This window comes from Brassica oleracea, chromosome C8 (assembly GCF_000695525.1).
Source record: "Brassica oleracea var. oleracea cultivar TO1000 chromosome C8, BOL, whole genome shotgun sequence".
NCBI classification, from domain to species: domain Eukaryota; kingdom Viridiplantae; phylum Streptophyta; class Magnoliopsida; order Brassicales; family Brassicaceae; genus Brassica; species Brassica oleracea.
The window spans coordinates 19619072-19633517 of record NC_027755.1 but is presented as its reverse complement, the minus strand read 5'-3'; the positions used below and the strand labels follow the sequence as shown (position 1 = coordinate 19633517).

Here is a 14446-nt window from a genome sequence, read left to right as displayed (position 1 = left end):
AAAAAAAAAAAAAAATATATATATATATATATATATATATATATATATATATATATATATATATATATATGGTATAGGCCTTTTACAAGTAAATAACATTATAGCTCCGTGGCCTGGGCCCATCCTTAATCTGTTCGTAACAGACGTAAAAACATTTAGGGTCCATCACGAATAAAATCTTAATTTCGAGGACTATTTTGTAAGTTTAGTTTACCCTATCAAAAAAACCACACACAGTCTCTTTCTCTCGCTCATCTCCGCCACCGGGAAACAAGTACCACGTCGTCAGGGTTTCACGGCGGAGAGTATCAGTACCTGATCGGAGAAGCGTCATCATCTCCTAAGTAGATTATTCAATGGCAACCAGTCAGTACACTTTCCCTTCTTCACGTGCATATATTTATCGCATCTGTATTTGACGATTTCTCTCAATCTCGTACTCTCTCCGCAGTGGCTAGGTCGTTTCTGCAGGCGATATCTAAGGACGAGGCGGTGGCTCCTCCGCTCAGAGTTGTTCAGATCGAAGGACTGGTAATGCCATCCTCATCCTCATACTCATCTCTCCTATTGCGAATTTTAGATTGCTGAGGGTTTTGGTATGTGTGTATATATGATAGGCTGTGTTAAAGATAATCAAACATTGCAAGGAGTTTGCTCCAACGCTCGTCACAGGGCAGCTTCTTGGACTTGATGTTGGTAGTGTGCTTGAAGTCACCAATTGTTTTCCTTTTCCAGTAAGTTTGAAGAATGCACATTGTGATATGAAGGTTATAGCTTGTCGAGTCTCTGATTTGATTTTATGAGACTAGGTGAGAGATGACGATGAAGAGATTGAAGCTGATGGTGCTAACTATCAGCTTGAGATGATGAGGTGTTTGAGGGAGGTTAATGTTGACAACAACACTGTTGGCTGGTAGGTTTCATTGTGAAGTTTTTCTGATTTGTTTTTGTGTGGAATAATAATAAGATTTGTATAATTTTTGTTCAGGTATCAATCCACAGTACTTGGATCTTATCAGACTGTAGAACTGATTGAGACCTTCATGAACTACCCAGGTACACTCCAGACTCCTTTTGGTCAATTACTTGATTGGAAACTGAGTCATTAGAAATATTTGCTGAATTTTTGTTTGCAATTCTGTTACAAATCCCTCTGTAAGATCATGAAATGAGCTTTTAGAAATGATTTCTTCTGCATCTACAGGAGAACATCAAGAGGTGTGTGTGTATTATATACGATCCCTCTAAAGCTGACTTAGGCGCCTTAGCTTTGAAGGCTTTGAAGCTTTCTGATTCCTTTATGGAGTTGTACAGGGGGGGAAACTTTACAGGCGAGAAGTATGTATCCTGATCTATTAGTAACTTAGGTTTTATGAGCCAAGTGAGATTATTGTAATCACTTTGTTTTAACAGGTTGAGAGAGAAAAATTTCTCCTGGATGGATATTTTTGAGGAAATACCTGTAAGTCCTTAGGGCATTTCTCTTCTATGTTGACGTCTTACTAACTATTCTTATAAATAACTATGTTAGAACTATTAGCGAATCATAGCTTACTTTGGAAAAATGGTTTGGTTTAATTGTCGATTACTTTGTTCTGACAGATCAAAGTTTCAAACTCTGCGCTCGTCAGTGCCTTTATGACCGAACTGGAGACTGATGCACCTGTCTCACAGGTACGACGTTTGTATTTGGATTGAGATTATCACTTTCTGTCAGTGTTCCAAGTTTTGGCCCTTAATTCTTTGAGATTTTCTCTTTTCTAGGGTGATTATGATCGTCTGCACTCATCAACAACTCCTTTCCTTGAGAACAATATGGAGTTTTTGATTAAATGCATGGATGATTTATCTATGGAACAGCAAAAGGTATCTTATTGCGATATCCTATTTATTCTTCGCTGTTGTTCAGTCCTCACCCTCAGAACTATCTTTAATGTAATATCTTATTTTATTTTTACAGTTTCAATATTACTACCGGAACCTGTCTCGTCAGCAAGCGCAACAACAAGCCTGGCTCCAAAAGAGAAGGTAGGTCACTTTGATGATCGGGTTCTGGTTCGATTTGTTCTGCTTACTCGTTTTTATACTGGATGGTGATACAGTTTTAATCACATGTGTTAGTGTCAAGAGTAGTGAATGACCTGTATATAACATTTGTCTTGGGCTTTTGCTTCTCTTGTTAATGTGCCAAGTAAATAACTGAGATGTTTGGTTGATAGGACGGAGAACATGGCTCGCAAATCAGCTGGAGAAGAGCCTTTACCGGAGGAGGATCCTTCAAACCCAATATTTAAGCCGATCCCTGAACCATCGAGGCTAGAGAGCTTCCTCATCACAAACCAAGTCTCAAACTTCTGTGGCCAAATCAACGGGTATGTTCCCTTGTTAACGCTTTACAACCATTTCAAGCTTTGTAAGAGACTGAAAACGAGTCGACCCATTGCTTGCAGAGTGGCTGGCCAGAACTTCAGCAGGCTCTACCTCACCAAGGCTTTGCACGATAATTGAGTACAATACTACTACCCAAGTTCTTTTTTTTTTAGTCGAGAAAGTGAAATATTTGGTGATAGAACGGATCCTGTATTTTTTTTTCCTGGAAGTTTTTTTCTTGTGAAATTAAAAAAATACTAGCCATATGAAAACATCATTCAACTCGTATGCATGGCTAATTGAGATGTTGAAAGATTTACTTGGAATCGAACTTCTGATTGGTACATATTTGTTTCTTAAAAAATAAAAAAAAGATACTATAGAACACACAAAACAGCAAGAAACGCATTAATATAAACTATTGTCTGATAAGCTGAAGATTCAGGATTTATTTTGACAAAGATTACACATAAAAACCAACACAATAATTAACACTGTTTAGAATATTTAGCTAAACCTTTTTGTGTGTATTATAAATGCCACTCAGATGTTATGGGGACTCTAATGACCACCACCACTAATAGAAGAAAATTTCATCTTTTGATGCTGGTTACAATGGAATAGTGAGCACTTTATTTTTAACAGATATGCAAAGATCTTGAATCAAATCTAGATTGATATGTAGAATCTAGATACTGATGCCTATATATCTCTAAAGCTACAAGGTCATTGGTCTATACTATTTTTTCTACTTATAGAAGTTTTACACTTCTATAAAAGCAAACAATTATATAAAAAAGAAAACCCATAAACCCAAAAGTGTTATAAATTGGGTTGAAAGAGAGTTTTAATTAACTTGTCTATTTTTTCATCACCAATAAAGCAAAGATAAATAAAATAAAAAGGCAGCAAAGGCATATATGAATACAACAAAACCAAAGTGCTGCACAAACAGAACCAAACAAGAACCAACACTTTGCTCCTACTTACTACTAAACTAAACTCCTCTCTCTCTCTCTCTCTCTCTCTCTCCTCGACTTTCTTCCATCGGGGTTCGCAATTTGCTGCGCCACTCTCTTAGCTTCTTTGCACATCGCTTCTTCTAATCTTCGTTCCTGCTGCTCGCCGGAGCATCTTGTGTCGTTTCCCAAAACCTAGTTGCACTCTTGTCGGTTGCATCTCAGATTGTGACACAACCGGTGCAGATCAGGGCTCTTATTGAGAATATCTATACCTTCCAGAGTGCTCTATCAACTCCAAGGTGAATTAACTCATCTCATGCTCCTCCAGCTGTTTTCCTTTTCAGGGCTTACTTTATCACTCTTGGTTTTCGTTTGCTTGAGTTTTGAAATGGCTAAAGTCCGACATCTTTGGGGGCATCCTTGTAGGTCGTAGCTCGAAGCAGTTTCAATAAAATATCCCTCTCTTAAGGATTATTTCAATGGAGAATCACTCTTTGCCGCCAAGCACTAGCACCACGTCCCTTGTGTTTCCATCTTTAGTGGCTGGAGGAGTCAAACCTGAAGCTGCTTTGGTCATGGATTGGTCAGTTGAGGAGCAGTATGTATTAGAGAACGGCCTTGCAAAGTAGGTATCCTCTTCTCCAACGTTTTGTGTGTTTGGATATTTTCCTTCCATTTGCTATTTCTTTAATCTTCAAATGCAATGTTTATTGTAAAGTCTTTACCTTTTTCGTACTATGATCCAAATTTTTCAAAACAATTTGAGAAGTTGTTTTATGATAAGTAGTGGGCACGTTATATTCTTCTCAATGATGGACTATTAAAAGTATGTTCCTTTGGAAATATAAAGTATTGCCTTTGTACTTCCATGTAATGTAAAACAAATACATACTTGTTATACTCATTAGCCATGTAGGTTACATGTCTAGAGTCTGTAGGTTGTTGCTTTGTTGGTTTTCATGCATGACATCTTTATTTTTTTCCGTTTGTAGGTTGAAAGATGAACCCAAGATCTCAAAGTATGTAAAGATCGCTGCAGCTCTACCAGATAAAACTGTAAGGGATGTAGCACTGAGGTGCAGATGGATGGCGGTAAGCTTCCTAATGCTCTCATGGTTTTGGTTATGTTTCCTTGAGCTGTGTGCATCTTCTTGTTGTTCAATGTGCTTTTTTGCTTATGTGAAGTAGAATTTATCACTGTAAGAGTCTAGACTTCTACCAAGGATAATTTTTACTGCTATAGAACTACTTTGCAGTTTCTAGTATTCTTTTTTTCTCAAATGGGATTTGGTTGTCAACTTGTCATGGAAGTAGTGATCCGAGGGATATTTCTATCACTGTTGTAAAAAAGCATATGCTGAATATGATTGAATCAGCACGATGATGCAACTTTGCATATGTGCTTTGCGGTAAAGATAAAGTCCTAGCAAAAAAAGCTATAGGTTTTATTGATGAAAAGACACCCTGCCATGCCATGTCCTAAAGATTGTGTAAAAGATGAGCAAAAAAAGAGAAATGACAAGTTTTGCTGACGCTATAGACCTGTCTTTATATTAGCTTTGGAGTCCATGATTGTGAAAGGGAATTGTTGGAAAAGGTAATAATAGGCCTAAAGTTTTTTGAAAAAATGATTTCTGAAAAGATATTGCTTTATGGGTGATGGCAGGGATCCCTATACTTTTTGGAGCCTAGGAAATTTCATGTTGGCATCTTTGATTAGAAGTTATTTAAAATTATTATTTTGCCCAATACATATGGCTGCATCATTCTACTAAATGTTTGCATAATAAAGTGAAACAAAATGAGTTGATAAAATATAATGTTTTGTCATCATTATATGGCCATCTCCGTCATGCATCTGTCCTGTGAGTCTTCAGTCATATGTTTGATGCAAGCAAACAATAAGTTTCTCTCCTCCTTTTTCTTCTATTCATTAGTGCTTGTTTGCCTTTTTTTAATCTTTTCATTAGATATATATCATTAATCTAAACGTGTTGGCTTAAGACGGGCATATCTATTCTCACAGAGAAAACGGAGAAAAAGAGAGGAAAACAGTGCTGGGAAGAACATTAGCAATAGAAAGGTATGCTTGCCCACCTAAACCTTTCATGTGTCTAATTTACTATCTAATAACTTTTTAGCATCAGTATCTAAAGTGTTTGGATGTTTATATTGGGATAAAGTCTATTATGTATTGTTTGGTTTGATATGTGTTTGGTTTGCTTTTGTTTTAACTTTGTTTTAAAAAAAAACCATGTGCTTCTTTATGGTAAGGTGGTGGATACATCCCCAGAACTGAACATGCTAGCCAATTTGCCACAACAAAATGCTTTATATGCCAACTACCACAGTACACACATGCCTTTTGAAGGTTTAGTGCTCTTCTCCTGTGTGTTTGTGGTCTTAAATAGAAAAAGATCAGTATTATTAGTTGGTTACCTTTATTGTACTCTTCGTCTCAGATATAAGCGATGCAGTATTGGATCTTGTACAGCAAAACGCTCAAGCTTTTAGTCAAATTTCATACAACCTCTCTGCATTCAAGGTAATTTAGAGAAGATTGATCCTGTTTAGTCACGTTTCCTTGTTGTCCCTTTGTAATGGAACTCACACACATATCTTAACTTTGTGTATACAGCTGCAGGATAACATCAGTCTCCTTTATCAGGCAAGAAATAACATCAGCGCCATTCTCAATGAGTATGTGCATCTAATATAAGTAAACATCAGTTTTCACAATTGAGACGTGTCATTGCCAATGACTCTTTCTTTCTGCGTGCAGCATGAAGGAGATGCCTGGTATCATGAGTCGGATGCCGCCTCTACCTGTTTCAATTAACGATGATCTTGCAAGCCGTTTATTGCCGAGTACAACACAGGTAAAACAAATGAGTCGAAATGAGTCAAAACCAGGAATCTTTAGTGTCCTTTAGTTTAACACTCTCAGCATTTCTCTTGATGTTGTGGATTCTTTTTACTTGTCTCGCAGCCAATATCGTACACCATGCAACCAAACATCCACATGAAGCAAGAGCCGAGAAGTTGATTGAGGAAAAATGGATTTTGACCAATGCTATAAAGAAAATAGCACAAGTACTTGGTTAAGTGGCAATGTTTCCGTGATGATCGACATGACATAGACACACAAGGGTTTATCAACTGCAGACACTGCTCCAGAACAAAGACGAGATCTGACACTCGGCACTGGTAGAACAGTTGAGCTCTCGGGTAGTTTGACTGAGAAGACTGAACTACAAGCAAAGGTAAAAAAAACTCTTTGGCCTTCAGTAGAAACATATGATTCCTTTGAAAGTCATAACAGAGTTCCGGCATGGGTTGATGGAGCGCTGATGTAATCTTGTTGATGCTTAAATTAGTATAGTGAACATTAAGTTCTTTTGAGTTCTTGAAAGGCTGCTTTTGTGTAATACACATAAATAGTCCTTGCCTTGTTGCACTCAATATGAGACCTTCGGTCCTAAAGAGAGACTTCCTTAAAAAAAGTTTTTATATTCCCGAATCTGTATTTTATATTGGACCGGGTCTGCTATTTAACCTCACAATCTCAGTATGGTGGCCGGGTCTCATCTGGGCCACCTTGTTTTACTTTGGTATCCTAAACTCTTAAAAAATTATTTAATCCACTAAAAACAAGTCAAACCTACGATTTATTTACATTTAATTACACTAACCAAATAAAAAGAGATTAAACGCAAAACGCTCATCACCAACAATTTAAAAAAAAAAACAAAAACTTCATGCAGAAAACTTCTTCGGTTGATTTTTTCTCAGCTAAACTGAACATATTTAAATAAAATAAATGGCGGGCCGCGACACTTTGCAGCTACATGTTTGTGGCTGTCGTGGTATCTGTCGCCGTATTAATCTTTATTTTCTTCGGTCAAGTTGCAGAGGCATCACGTATGATGAACTTGTGTTCTCACACGGCATATCCATCTCTCTGCCAACCTTTGGTGAAGCGCATCACGAATCCAAGCCGAGCCACACACCGAACCATCCAAGCCTTGGAGTCTAAGACCAAGCTGGCTCTAGCTGATGCGGCTTGTGAAGGATGTAGATTGATCGTTTTGAGCTAGTCAGATTAACCTAGTCTAGTACACAAGGGATTTAACGAGTTCCTGGCCTCGACCAGTACGTGTGGGATCTCTTGCCAACAAACTTCACTAGAATCAAATAGGAGTTTACAAGCACTAATAGATCTCTCTGTCTGCTATGTCTCAATCTCAGGTGTTCAAGCACAACCTCAAGATAGAGCTGCAGCCAACAACAACAAGAAATAAAACGTAAGAGAACCCTAGGAGCTACAACACGTATTTATATGACTTGCTCCTTCGACTTGTTCTCTACGTTTGCGAGTGGGCCTTTATGCACCGAAGCCCATCACTCTATTCTGTTGCTTGTGATCTGTTGCTTGTAGCAGGCTGGATAGTATGGGTTTGGGCCGAGTCACTTAGCTCACAATCTCCACTTTGACTCACCAAACCCTGACGGGAAAGACGCCATGGCAGCTCCTTTCTCTATCGCAATCTTCAAACAGCCTCCGACACCTTCGTTCCTCGGCTTTTGTCGATCGTTCCTATCCAGATCAACCGGAGAACCAGCTTCGTTCCCCAGATCAATTACCGTCGATCTCCCTCCTTCTTCTATGTGCTCTAGTGAAGCTCCGAACATCCGCCTCCAATGGCGTGTGCTCATCTTTTCATCAATTAACTTTTCGTTTAGCCACTCCGTATAGAATCTGCTTCCAATCACAGGTACAATCAGTTTCAGAACCTTATTGCGCATTTCGATCTGCACAACTGAATTTCTAGCTTTTTATTCTTTTATGCGTAGATCCAAAATTGAGTCCAAACATCAAGAAGTAGCTTCTCGTCTCTTCTATACGACCGCTCAACTCAAGTCGTAAAATCTCCAGAGCTTTGTTCAATGGTGTCTTCTTCAGTCGAGTCTGAGAAACAACCCGGTCCTTGAACCATATCTGTCTACAACTCCAATTGATTCGTGTAAGACACCGTGTCTTACCTTTATTTAACTTTTGCTGTGTGTTCTGCATTAACACAAGTTCCTCTTTCTTTAGAATTCATCAAGAGAACCTCTCAGCCAAGTCAATCTCCAGTGACTAAGCTCCAAGCTTCTGATAATCCGACAGGTAAAGCATTCCTGCTAGATATATTACCCGTCTTCCTTTCCTTAGATTCCATCCGAGAACCCTGTAACTGTGATAGGTCCAACCTTCACTTACTTATTCTCTTGACTGCATAACCATGAATATTTCCACTAGAGTAGCAAATTCCGGTTAAGAAACTTCGTACATTGTGTAGATGTTTTTTTTTTTTCACCGTACTGTCTCTGAATCTTGTTGATTAGTTCTAGCTTGTCTTCTCAAAAAAAACGTCACGAACTAACTCAAACTCTTCTATCCCTTTTGTTGTATTCAAACTGCTTCCTTGTTCAGTTACGGCCACATAACCAATGAGCCTCAACCACTGACCAAACACTTCAAGATAACAACTTTCCAAACAGATTTATTACTTGATTCCGTTCTCCTTCGATCAATAAATTGATCTGACGATTTCCATCTTCTGTCCTTATCTGCGAGGTTCTCAAACGTCATCAAAACGGAACCTGCAAGGACCACTATCTCCTTAGGCGATTTTCAGAAGCTCCAGGCATTCCCGGAACTTATTACCTGGTAAACTTTTTGTCAAAAAATCTGCTGGATTCTTAGATGTATGTATCTTTTCAGCAACAACATCTCCTTGAGCAATTACATCTCGTATGAAATGCAATCGAGTGTCTATATGCTTGGTCCTTTCATGGAAACCTCCATTTTTGGCCAAGTGTATAGCGCTCTGCGAATCACAAAACACTTTAACATTCTCTTGCTGATACCCCAAATCACCGCAAAATCCTTTCAACCATATAGCTTCCTTAACAGCCTCTGTCAAAGCCATATATTCTGATTATGTAGTAGATAAAGCAACTATATGTTGAAGCCCTGATCTCCAGCTTATAGCATTTCCTCCACTTGAAAAACATATCCAGTGACCGATCTTCTCCTATCTAGATCCCTCGCATAGTCAGCATCACAAAAGCTCTCCACTCTGAAGTTAGAGTTCTTAGTAAAATTTAGGCAAAAACTCGACGTTCCTGCCAGATATTTCATAATCCATTTAACAGCTTCCCAGTGGATTCTTCTTGGATTACCCATATATCTACTGACTAAACCCACTGCATATCCCAAGTCGGGCCATGATCCCACCATTGCATACATTAGAGAACCGACTGCGCTTGCATGTGGAATCTCGCTCAACAATTCTTTTTCTGTTCTTAGCTCTTCTTCATTTAGACTTCGTAGCTTATATTGAGCTCCAATTGGTGTGACCACTGCTTTGGCTTCAGACATGTTAAACGTTCTTAGAACTTGTTCCAAGTACTTCTCTGACATAGCTTTACCCATCCGTTCTTTCTATCTCGGATAATATCCATCCCAAGAATTCTACTTGCAGCTCCCAAATCTTTCATCTCAAAACGATTTTTCAGATTCTCTTTCAGCTCTTTGATCTTAGATAAATCCTTTGAAGCAATTAGCATATCATCCACGTAGATAAGCAAGTAGATCATATGTGAAACCTCTGATCCTTTTATGTAGACGCATGGGTCATATAAGCTTCTGCGAAAATCTTGAGTCTTCATAAATTCATCAAATTTCTTGTTCCACTGTCTCGGGGATTGTTTTAGTCCATATAAAGCCTTCTTTAACAGACACACTTTCCTTTCCTTCCCCTTCTCCACGAATCCCTCTGGCTGGTTCATGAAAAATTATTCCTCTAACTCTCCGTTCAAGAAGGCAGTCTTAACGTCAAGCTGTTCAAGCTCAAAATCTTCATTTGCTACCAATGAAAGCATGATCCTAATCGAAACATGTTTCACTACTGGTGCAAAAACCTCTGTGTAATCAATACCTTCAACTTGCGAGAAACCCTGAGCAACAAGTCTAGCTTTAAATCTAGGTTCCTCCACGCCTGGTATTCCTTCTTTGAACTTGAAAACCCACTTGCATCCAATGATCTTTTTCTTTTCTGGCTTCTCAACGGTTTGCCATGTACCAGTCTTATCAAGAGAACTCATTTCCTCTTCCATAGCTTTCAGCCACTACTTCCAGTACTTCGACCTCTTAGCCTCTTCAATTGTCTTAGGCTCGTCAATATCTAGGTCTTCCGCTGCGGCTAAAGCATACACGACCAAATCATAGTCATCAAACTTTGATGGTAGTTTGATCTCCCTTCGAACCCTGTCTCTGGCCAGAACATAGTTTTCCAGGTCAACTTGTTCTTCCTGAGTTTCTGAAGCTTCGTTTTCTTTAGGTTTAGAGTCTGACTTGGCTTCAATATCAGAAGTTACTCCACTTTGAGCTGGATTCCCTACACTCGTAATCCTTCCTGGAGGTCCTTGAATTAATTCTGGATTGAATGTAACTCGTTTAACCTTCTTTCCTGGAGCTTCTTCATCTTGTTCTCTACTTTCTTGAACTGTATCTTTCAAGTCTCTGAACAATTCGTCCTCATTAAATATCACATTCCGACTTATGGTACATCTTTCTTCTTCAGGCAACCAGATTCTAAAACCTTTAGTTCCTTGAGGAAATCCCACAAAGCTGCCTTTCACTGCTCTAGGGCTTGTCTTGCTTTGTCTCACGTGTACATAGGATGTACATCCGAATCTCTTCAGATTGCTCAAATCTGGTTTAACTCCTGGCCAAATTTCCTCAGGTAATCTGAAATTTACTGAGGAATTTGGCGATCTATTTATCAAATATACTGCAGTTGATGCAGCCTCAGCCCAAAAGCTTTCCTCCATTCCACTTTCAGACAACATGCACCTAAATTTTTCCATAATGGTTATGTTCATTCTCTCTGACACACCATTTTGTTGTGGTGTGTACGTGCATGTCTTATGTCGCTTAATGCCAGCTTCCTTGCATAGAGTGTCGAACTGTGAATTACAATACTCTAGTCCATTGTCAGTCCTTAAGTACTTAATACTTTTCTTAGTCTGATTTTCAACGCTTGCCTTCCATTCTTTAAACCTTTGAAAAGCACCATCCTTTGTCTTTAAGAAGAATATCCACATCTTTCGAGAATAGTCATCAATGAAGGTGATGAAGTACTGACAGCCTGCTAAGCTTGGTGTTACTGATGGCGATCCCCAAAGATCAGAGTGTATATACTCTAGTGTCTCCTTTGACGTGTGTTTTCCTTTTGGGAAGCTTAGTTTATGAGCTTTTCCAAAAACACAGTTCTCACAAAAACTCAGAGTCTGAATATCCTTCTTAGTTAAGTATCCTTCTTTTACCAACACGTCCATATTCTTCTGACTCATATGACCAAGTCTAGAGTGCCACACTTTCGTCAAATCAGTGTCGAGTTTAGCCACTACAACTTCTGACTTTGAAACTATTTCATCCAAGTAATACAAACCATCCTTGTATTTTCCAGCAAACACCTTCTGATATCCTTTATAAAACTGAATCATTCCATCCTTTCCTTCGTAATGACATCCAGCTTTATCCAAACACCCATATGAGATCAAGTTTTGACTCATAGATGGCATATACCTGAATTCTGAGAGAATAATCACTGAGCCGTCTGAATTCAGAACCTTGATCTTCCCCATGCCTTGAACATCACATTGAGTGTTGTTTCCCATAAACACCTTACCTCCCTTGAACTCTTCTAAGTCGAATAGTAGTTCTTTGTTTGGAGTAATGTGAAAGCTCACTCCTGAATCCAACACCCATTCATCTTTTACATGTTGAACGCTTGCAGTGAGTATCAACGGCTCCTTGAATTCTGTGACTACATTTGCAGAATCCTCCACCTTCAGGCCTTGGCGATCTGGGCAATCTCTCTTCCAGTGTCCATCTTTGCCACGTGAGAAACATCCCTTCTTCTTAAACTTTGATTGGGATTTCCTCTACTCTATGATCTGCCTTTTGCATAGCCACTGTTAGACCTCCTATCAGACCTTCCTCTTTGTCCTACGAATAGACCTTCAGATGCTGTCTTGGCCTTGTTTAACTGTCCTGCTTCCTTTAACTCAACTTCTTTAGAGTATGCAGATTCAGTTACTTCTTCAACAGTGATGGTGTCTTTTCCCTTTCCGTATTTCAGGGAGTGAGCCATCTGCTCATACGCCTTAGGCAGACTGTTAAGCAAGAAGATCGCTTGATCTTCTTCTGAGATATTAACCTGGACGCTTGCTAGGTCTGAGACTAGCTTCAAGAAAACGTCCATATTCTCATCTAAGCTCTTGCTTTCCTCCATCTTGAAACAATAGAATCTCTGCTTCATATAGATTTGGTTTGGCAAAGACTTGGTTTGATAGCTTCTCTCCAAAGCCTTCCACATGTCAAGAGCTGTCTTCTCCTTCATTACTTTCCTAAGAATCTTATCCCCAAGGCTCATAGTCAGGAGACTTCTCACCCTCCTGTTCTTCTCAGCAGCCTTTGGATCCGGCTTAGACTCTTTTTCATTACCCTTATCAGTAGATTCATCCTCCTCATCTTCAGCCTTAGTTGAATCTGATGTAGAAACCTCATCGTCAGTTAGAACCGAGTCAAGTTCCACAAACCAAAATCTCCTGTACCATCAAATTTTTCAACTACAAATTTTCCAGATACTGGTTCCATGTCTGACTTGTCTTGATCTTGTTTTATTTTAGGTAACAATTCAAGGACCTTCAGAACTCAGAACGTGCGATCCGGACTTCCTTACTTCTCGCAAAAAGATAAGTATCAAACTTGCATTCTCTCCTTCTGACTTGTCTAGTAACTGGAACTTTATCAAACCCTGTTTGTAGACTTCTGATATGCTCTTAACCAGCGCTCTGATACCACTTGTGAAGGATATAGATTGATCGTTTTGAGCTAGTCAGATTAACCTAGTCTAGTACACAAGGGATTTAACGAGTTCCTGGCCTCGACCAGTACGTGTGGGATCTCTTGCCCACAAACTTCACTAGAATCAAACAGGAGTTTACAAACACTAATAGATCTCTCTCTGCTATGTCTCAATCTCATGTGTTCAAGCACAACCTCAAGATAGAGCTGCAGCCAACAACAAGAAGAAATAAAACGTAAGAGAATCCTAGGAGCTACAACATGTATTTATATGACTTACTCCTTCGACTTGTTCTCTACGTTTGCGAGTGGGCCTTTGTGCACCGAAGCCCATCACTCTATTCTGTTGTTTTTGATCTGTTGCTTGTAGCGGGCTGGATAGTATGGGTTTGGGCCGAGTCACTTAGCTCACACGGCTAGGTTCAAAAACGGTAACCAAGCGATCGCTACGTGTTACGCGACGCTTAGTGACGTTATAATCTAGCTAGCGCGAGGAAAAGCATAAGGAAACGTGACGTAATGGCGTTGAATATGTTTTTAACTGCGGCTGTGTCTGATTATGGTGCATGTGTCGAAGGGTTTATTATGCGAACCAAGTTAATACGGTTCAGAATGTAGCGGTTGATTTGAGAAAAATTAGTAGTAATTGCTTGACGTTGCCTACTTTGATTTAGATGATTGAATTACAAATTACATTTATTCATTTTTTCTCAAAACAATAGAAAAAAAAAACTAATCGTTCAATTGATGTGATTGATAACCATTCTATTTCTTATTTTGATTACAAGTTGAGAGGTCATGCTCACGTTTGTAGTTCCAGTGAGACCGGACAAATCGATTGAATATCATGTTTATGGTTTAATTCTTTACTAGACTCTGATCAGCGCGGATTTGAATTTTCAGTTTTTAGTTATTTATTTAACAAAATAATGTATTTGTAATATTTGATGTATTATATTCACCAAGTAAATAATTTTTTTGGCATCTTAAACCATCTATTTACGATGAATATTCGATATCATATAAAAAATTGAACAAATTGACGTAATTAGAGAATTGTAGACGATATATAAAAATAATGGTTATTAATGTAAAATATGAAGAAATATTATATTATGACTTAGTATGACATAAAAGATTATAAATTAGTTATACATGTTTAAAGAAAATAAAATGATTTTTAAACTTCTAT

The 14446-nt window shown here is 38.6% G+C and overlaps 2 protein-coding genes and 1 pseudogene across 4 annotated transcripts; all 3 read left to right on the top strand.

The window, feature by feature from the left end:
* The first annotated feature begins 213 nt into the window (after positions 1-213).
* LOC106310024 (eukaryotic translation initiation factor 3 subunit H) lies at positions 214-2647 on the top strand. The gene is made up of 12 exons (XM_013747217.1): positions 214-366; positions 452-531; positions 618-734; positions 810-913; positions 989-1052; positions 1202-1338; positions 1414-1462; positions 1603-1674; positions 1765-1866; positions 1961-2028; positions 2220-2372; positions 2451-2647. Exons 1-12 carry the CDS (start codon positions 357-359, stop codon positions 2506-2508), a joined length of 1014 nt encoding a protein of 337 aa, XP_013602671.1. The 5' UTR covers positions 214-356; the 3' UTR covers positions 2509-2647.
* A 668-nt stretch (positions 2648-3315) lies between these two features.
* Positions 3316-13903, top strand: LOC106308158. 3 transcript variants are annotated; one of them, XR_001263497.1, is made up of 11 exons: positions 3316-3631; positions 3759-3957; positions 4325-4424; positions 5359-5415; positions 5607-5703; positions 5795-5877; positions 5971-6032; positions 6115-6211; positions 6322-6595; positions 13077-13490; positions 13625-13903. XR_001263497.1 is itself a non-coding variant. In XM_013745293.1 (9 exons), the coding sequence occupies exons 2-9, from the start codon at positions 3812-3814 to the stop codon at positions 6376-6378; spliced, it is 699 nt and encodes a 232-aa protein (XP_013600747.1). In that variant the 5' UTR covers positions 3316-3631; positions 3759-3811; the 3' UTR covers positions 6379-6842. The 3 variants fall into 3 exon arrangements, 1 of the variants encoding a protein (XP_013600747.1); XR_001263496.1 differs by having other exon boundaries at positions 13077-13667; XM_013745293.1 differs by lacking the exons at positions 13077-13490; positions 13625-13903 and having other exon boundaries at positions 6322-6842.
* LOC106308159 lies at positions 7153-13928 on the top strand (annotated as a pseudogene).
* Positions 13929-14446: the final 518 nt, after the last annotated feature.

What these genes read in the sequence shown, in the direction of transcription:
- LOC106310024 (XM_013747217.1), top strand. An exon ending in TTGAGACCTTCATGAACTAC is followed by an intron (nt 1,053 to 1,201) that starts CCAGGTACACTC and finishes CTTCTGCATCTA; the next exon opens with CAGGAGAACATCAAGAGGTG. An exon ending in GGAAACTTTACAGGCGAGAA is followed by an intron (nt 1,339 to 1,413) that starts GTATGTATCCTG and finishes TTGTTTTAACAG; the next exon opens with GTTGAGAGAGAAAAATTTCT.
- LOC106308158 (XM_013745293.1), top strand. Translation starts at nt 3,812, where the DNA reads ATGGAGAATCACTCTTTGCCGCCAAGCACTAGCACCACGTCCCTTGTG. An exon ending in TTAGAGAACGGCCTTGCAAA is followed by an intron (nt 3,958 to 4,324) that starts GTAGGTATCCTC and finishes TTCCGTTTGTAG; the next exon opens with GTTGAAAGATGAACCCAAGA. An exon ending in ATCAGCGCCATTCTCAATGA is followed by an intron (nt 6,033 to 6,114) that starts GTATGTGCATCT and finishes TTCTGCGTGCAG; the next exon opens with CATGAAGGAGATGCCTGGTA.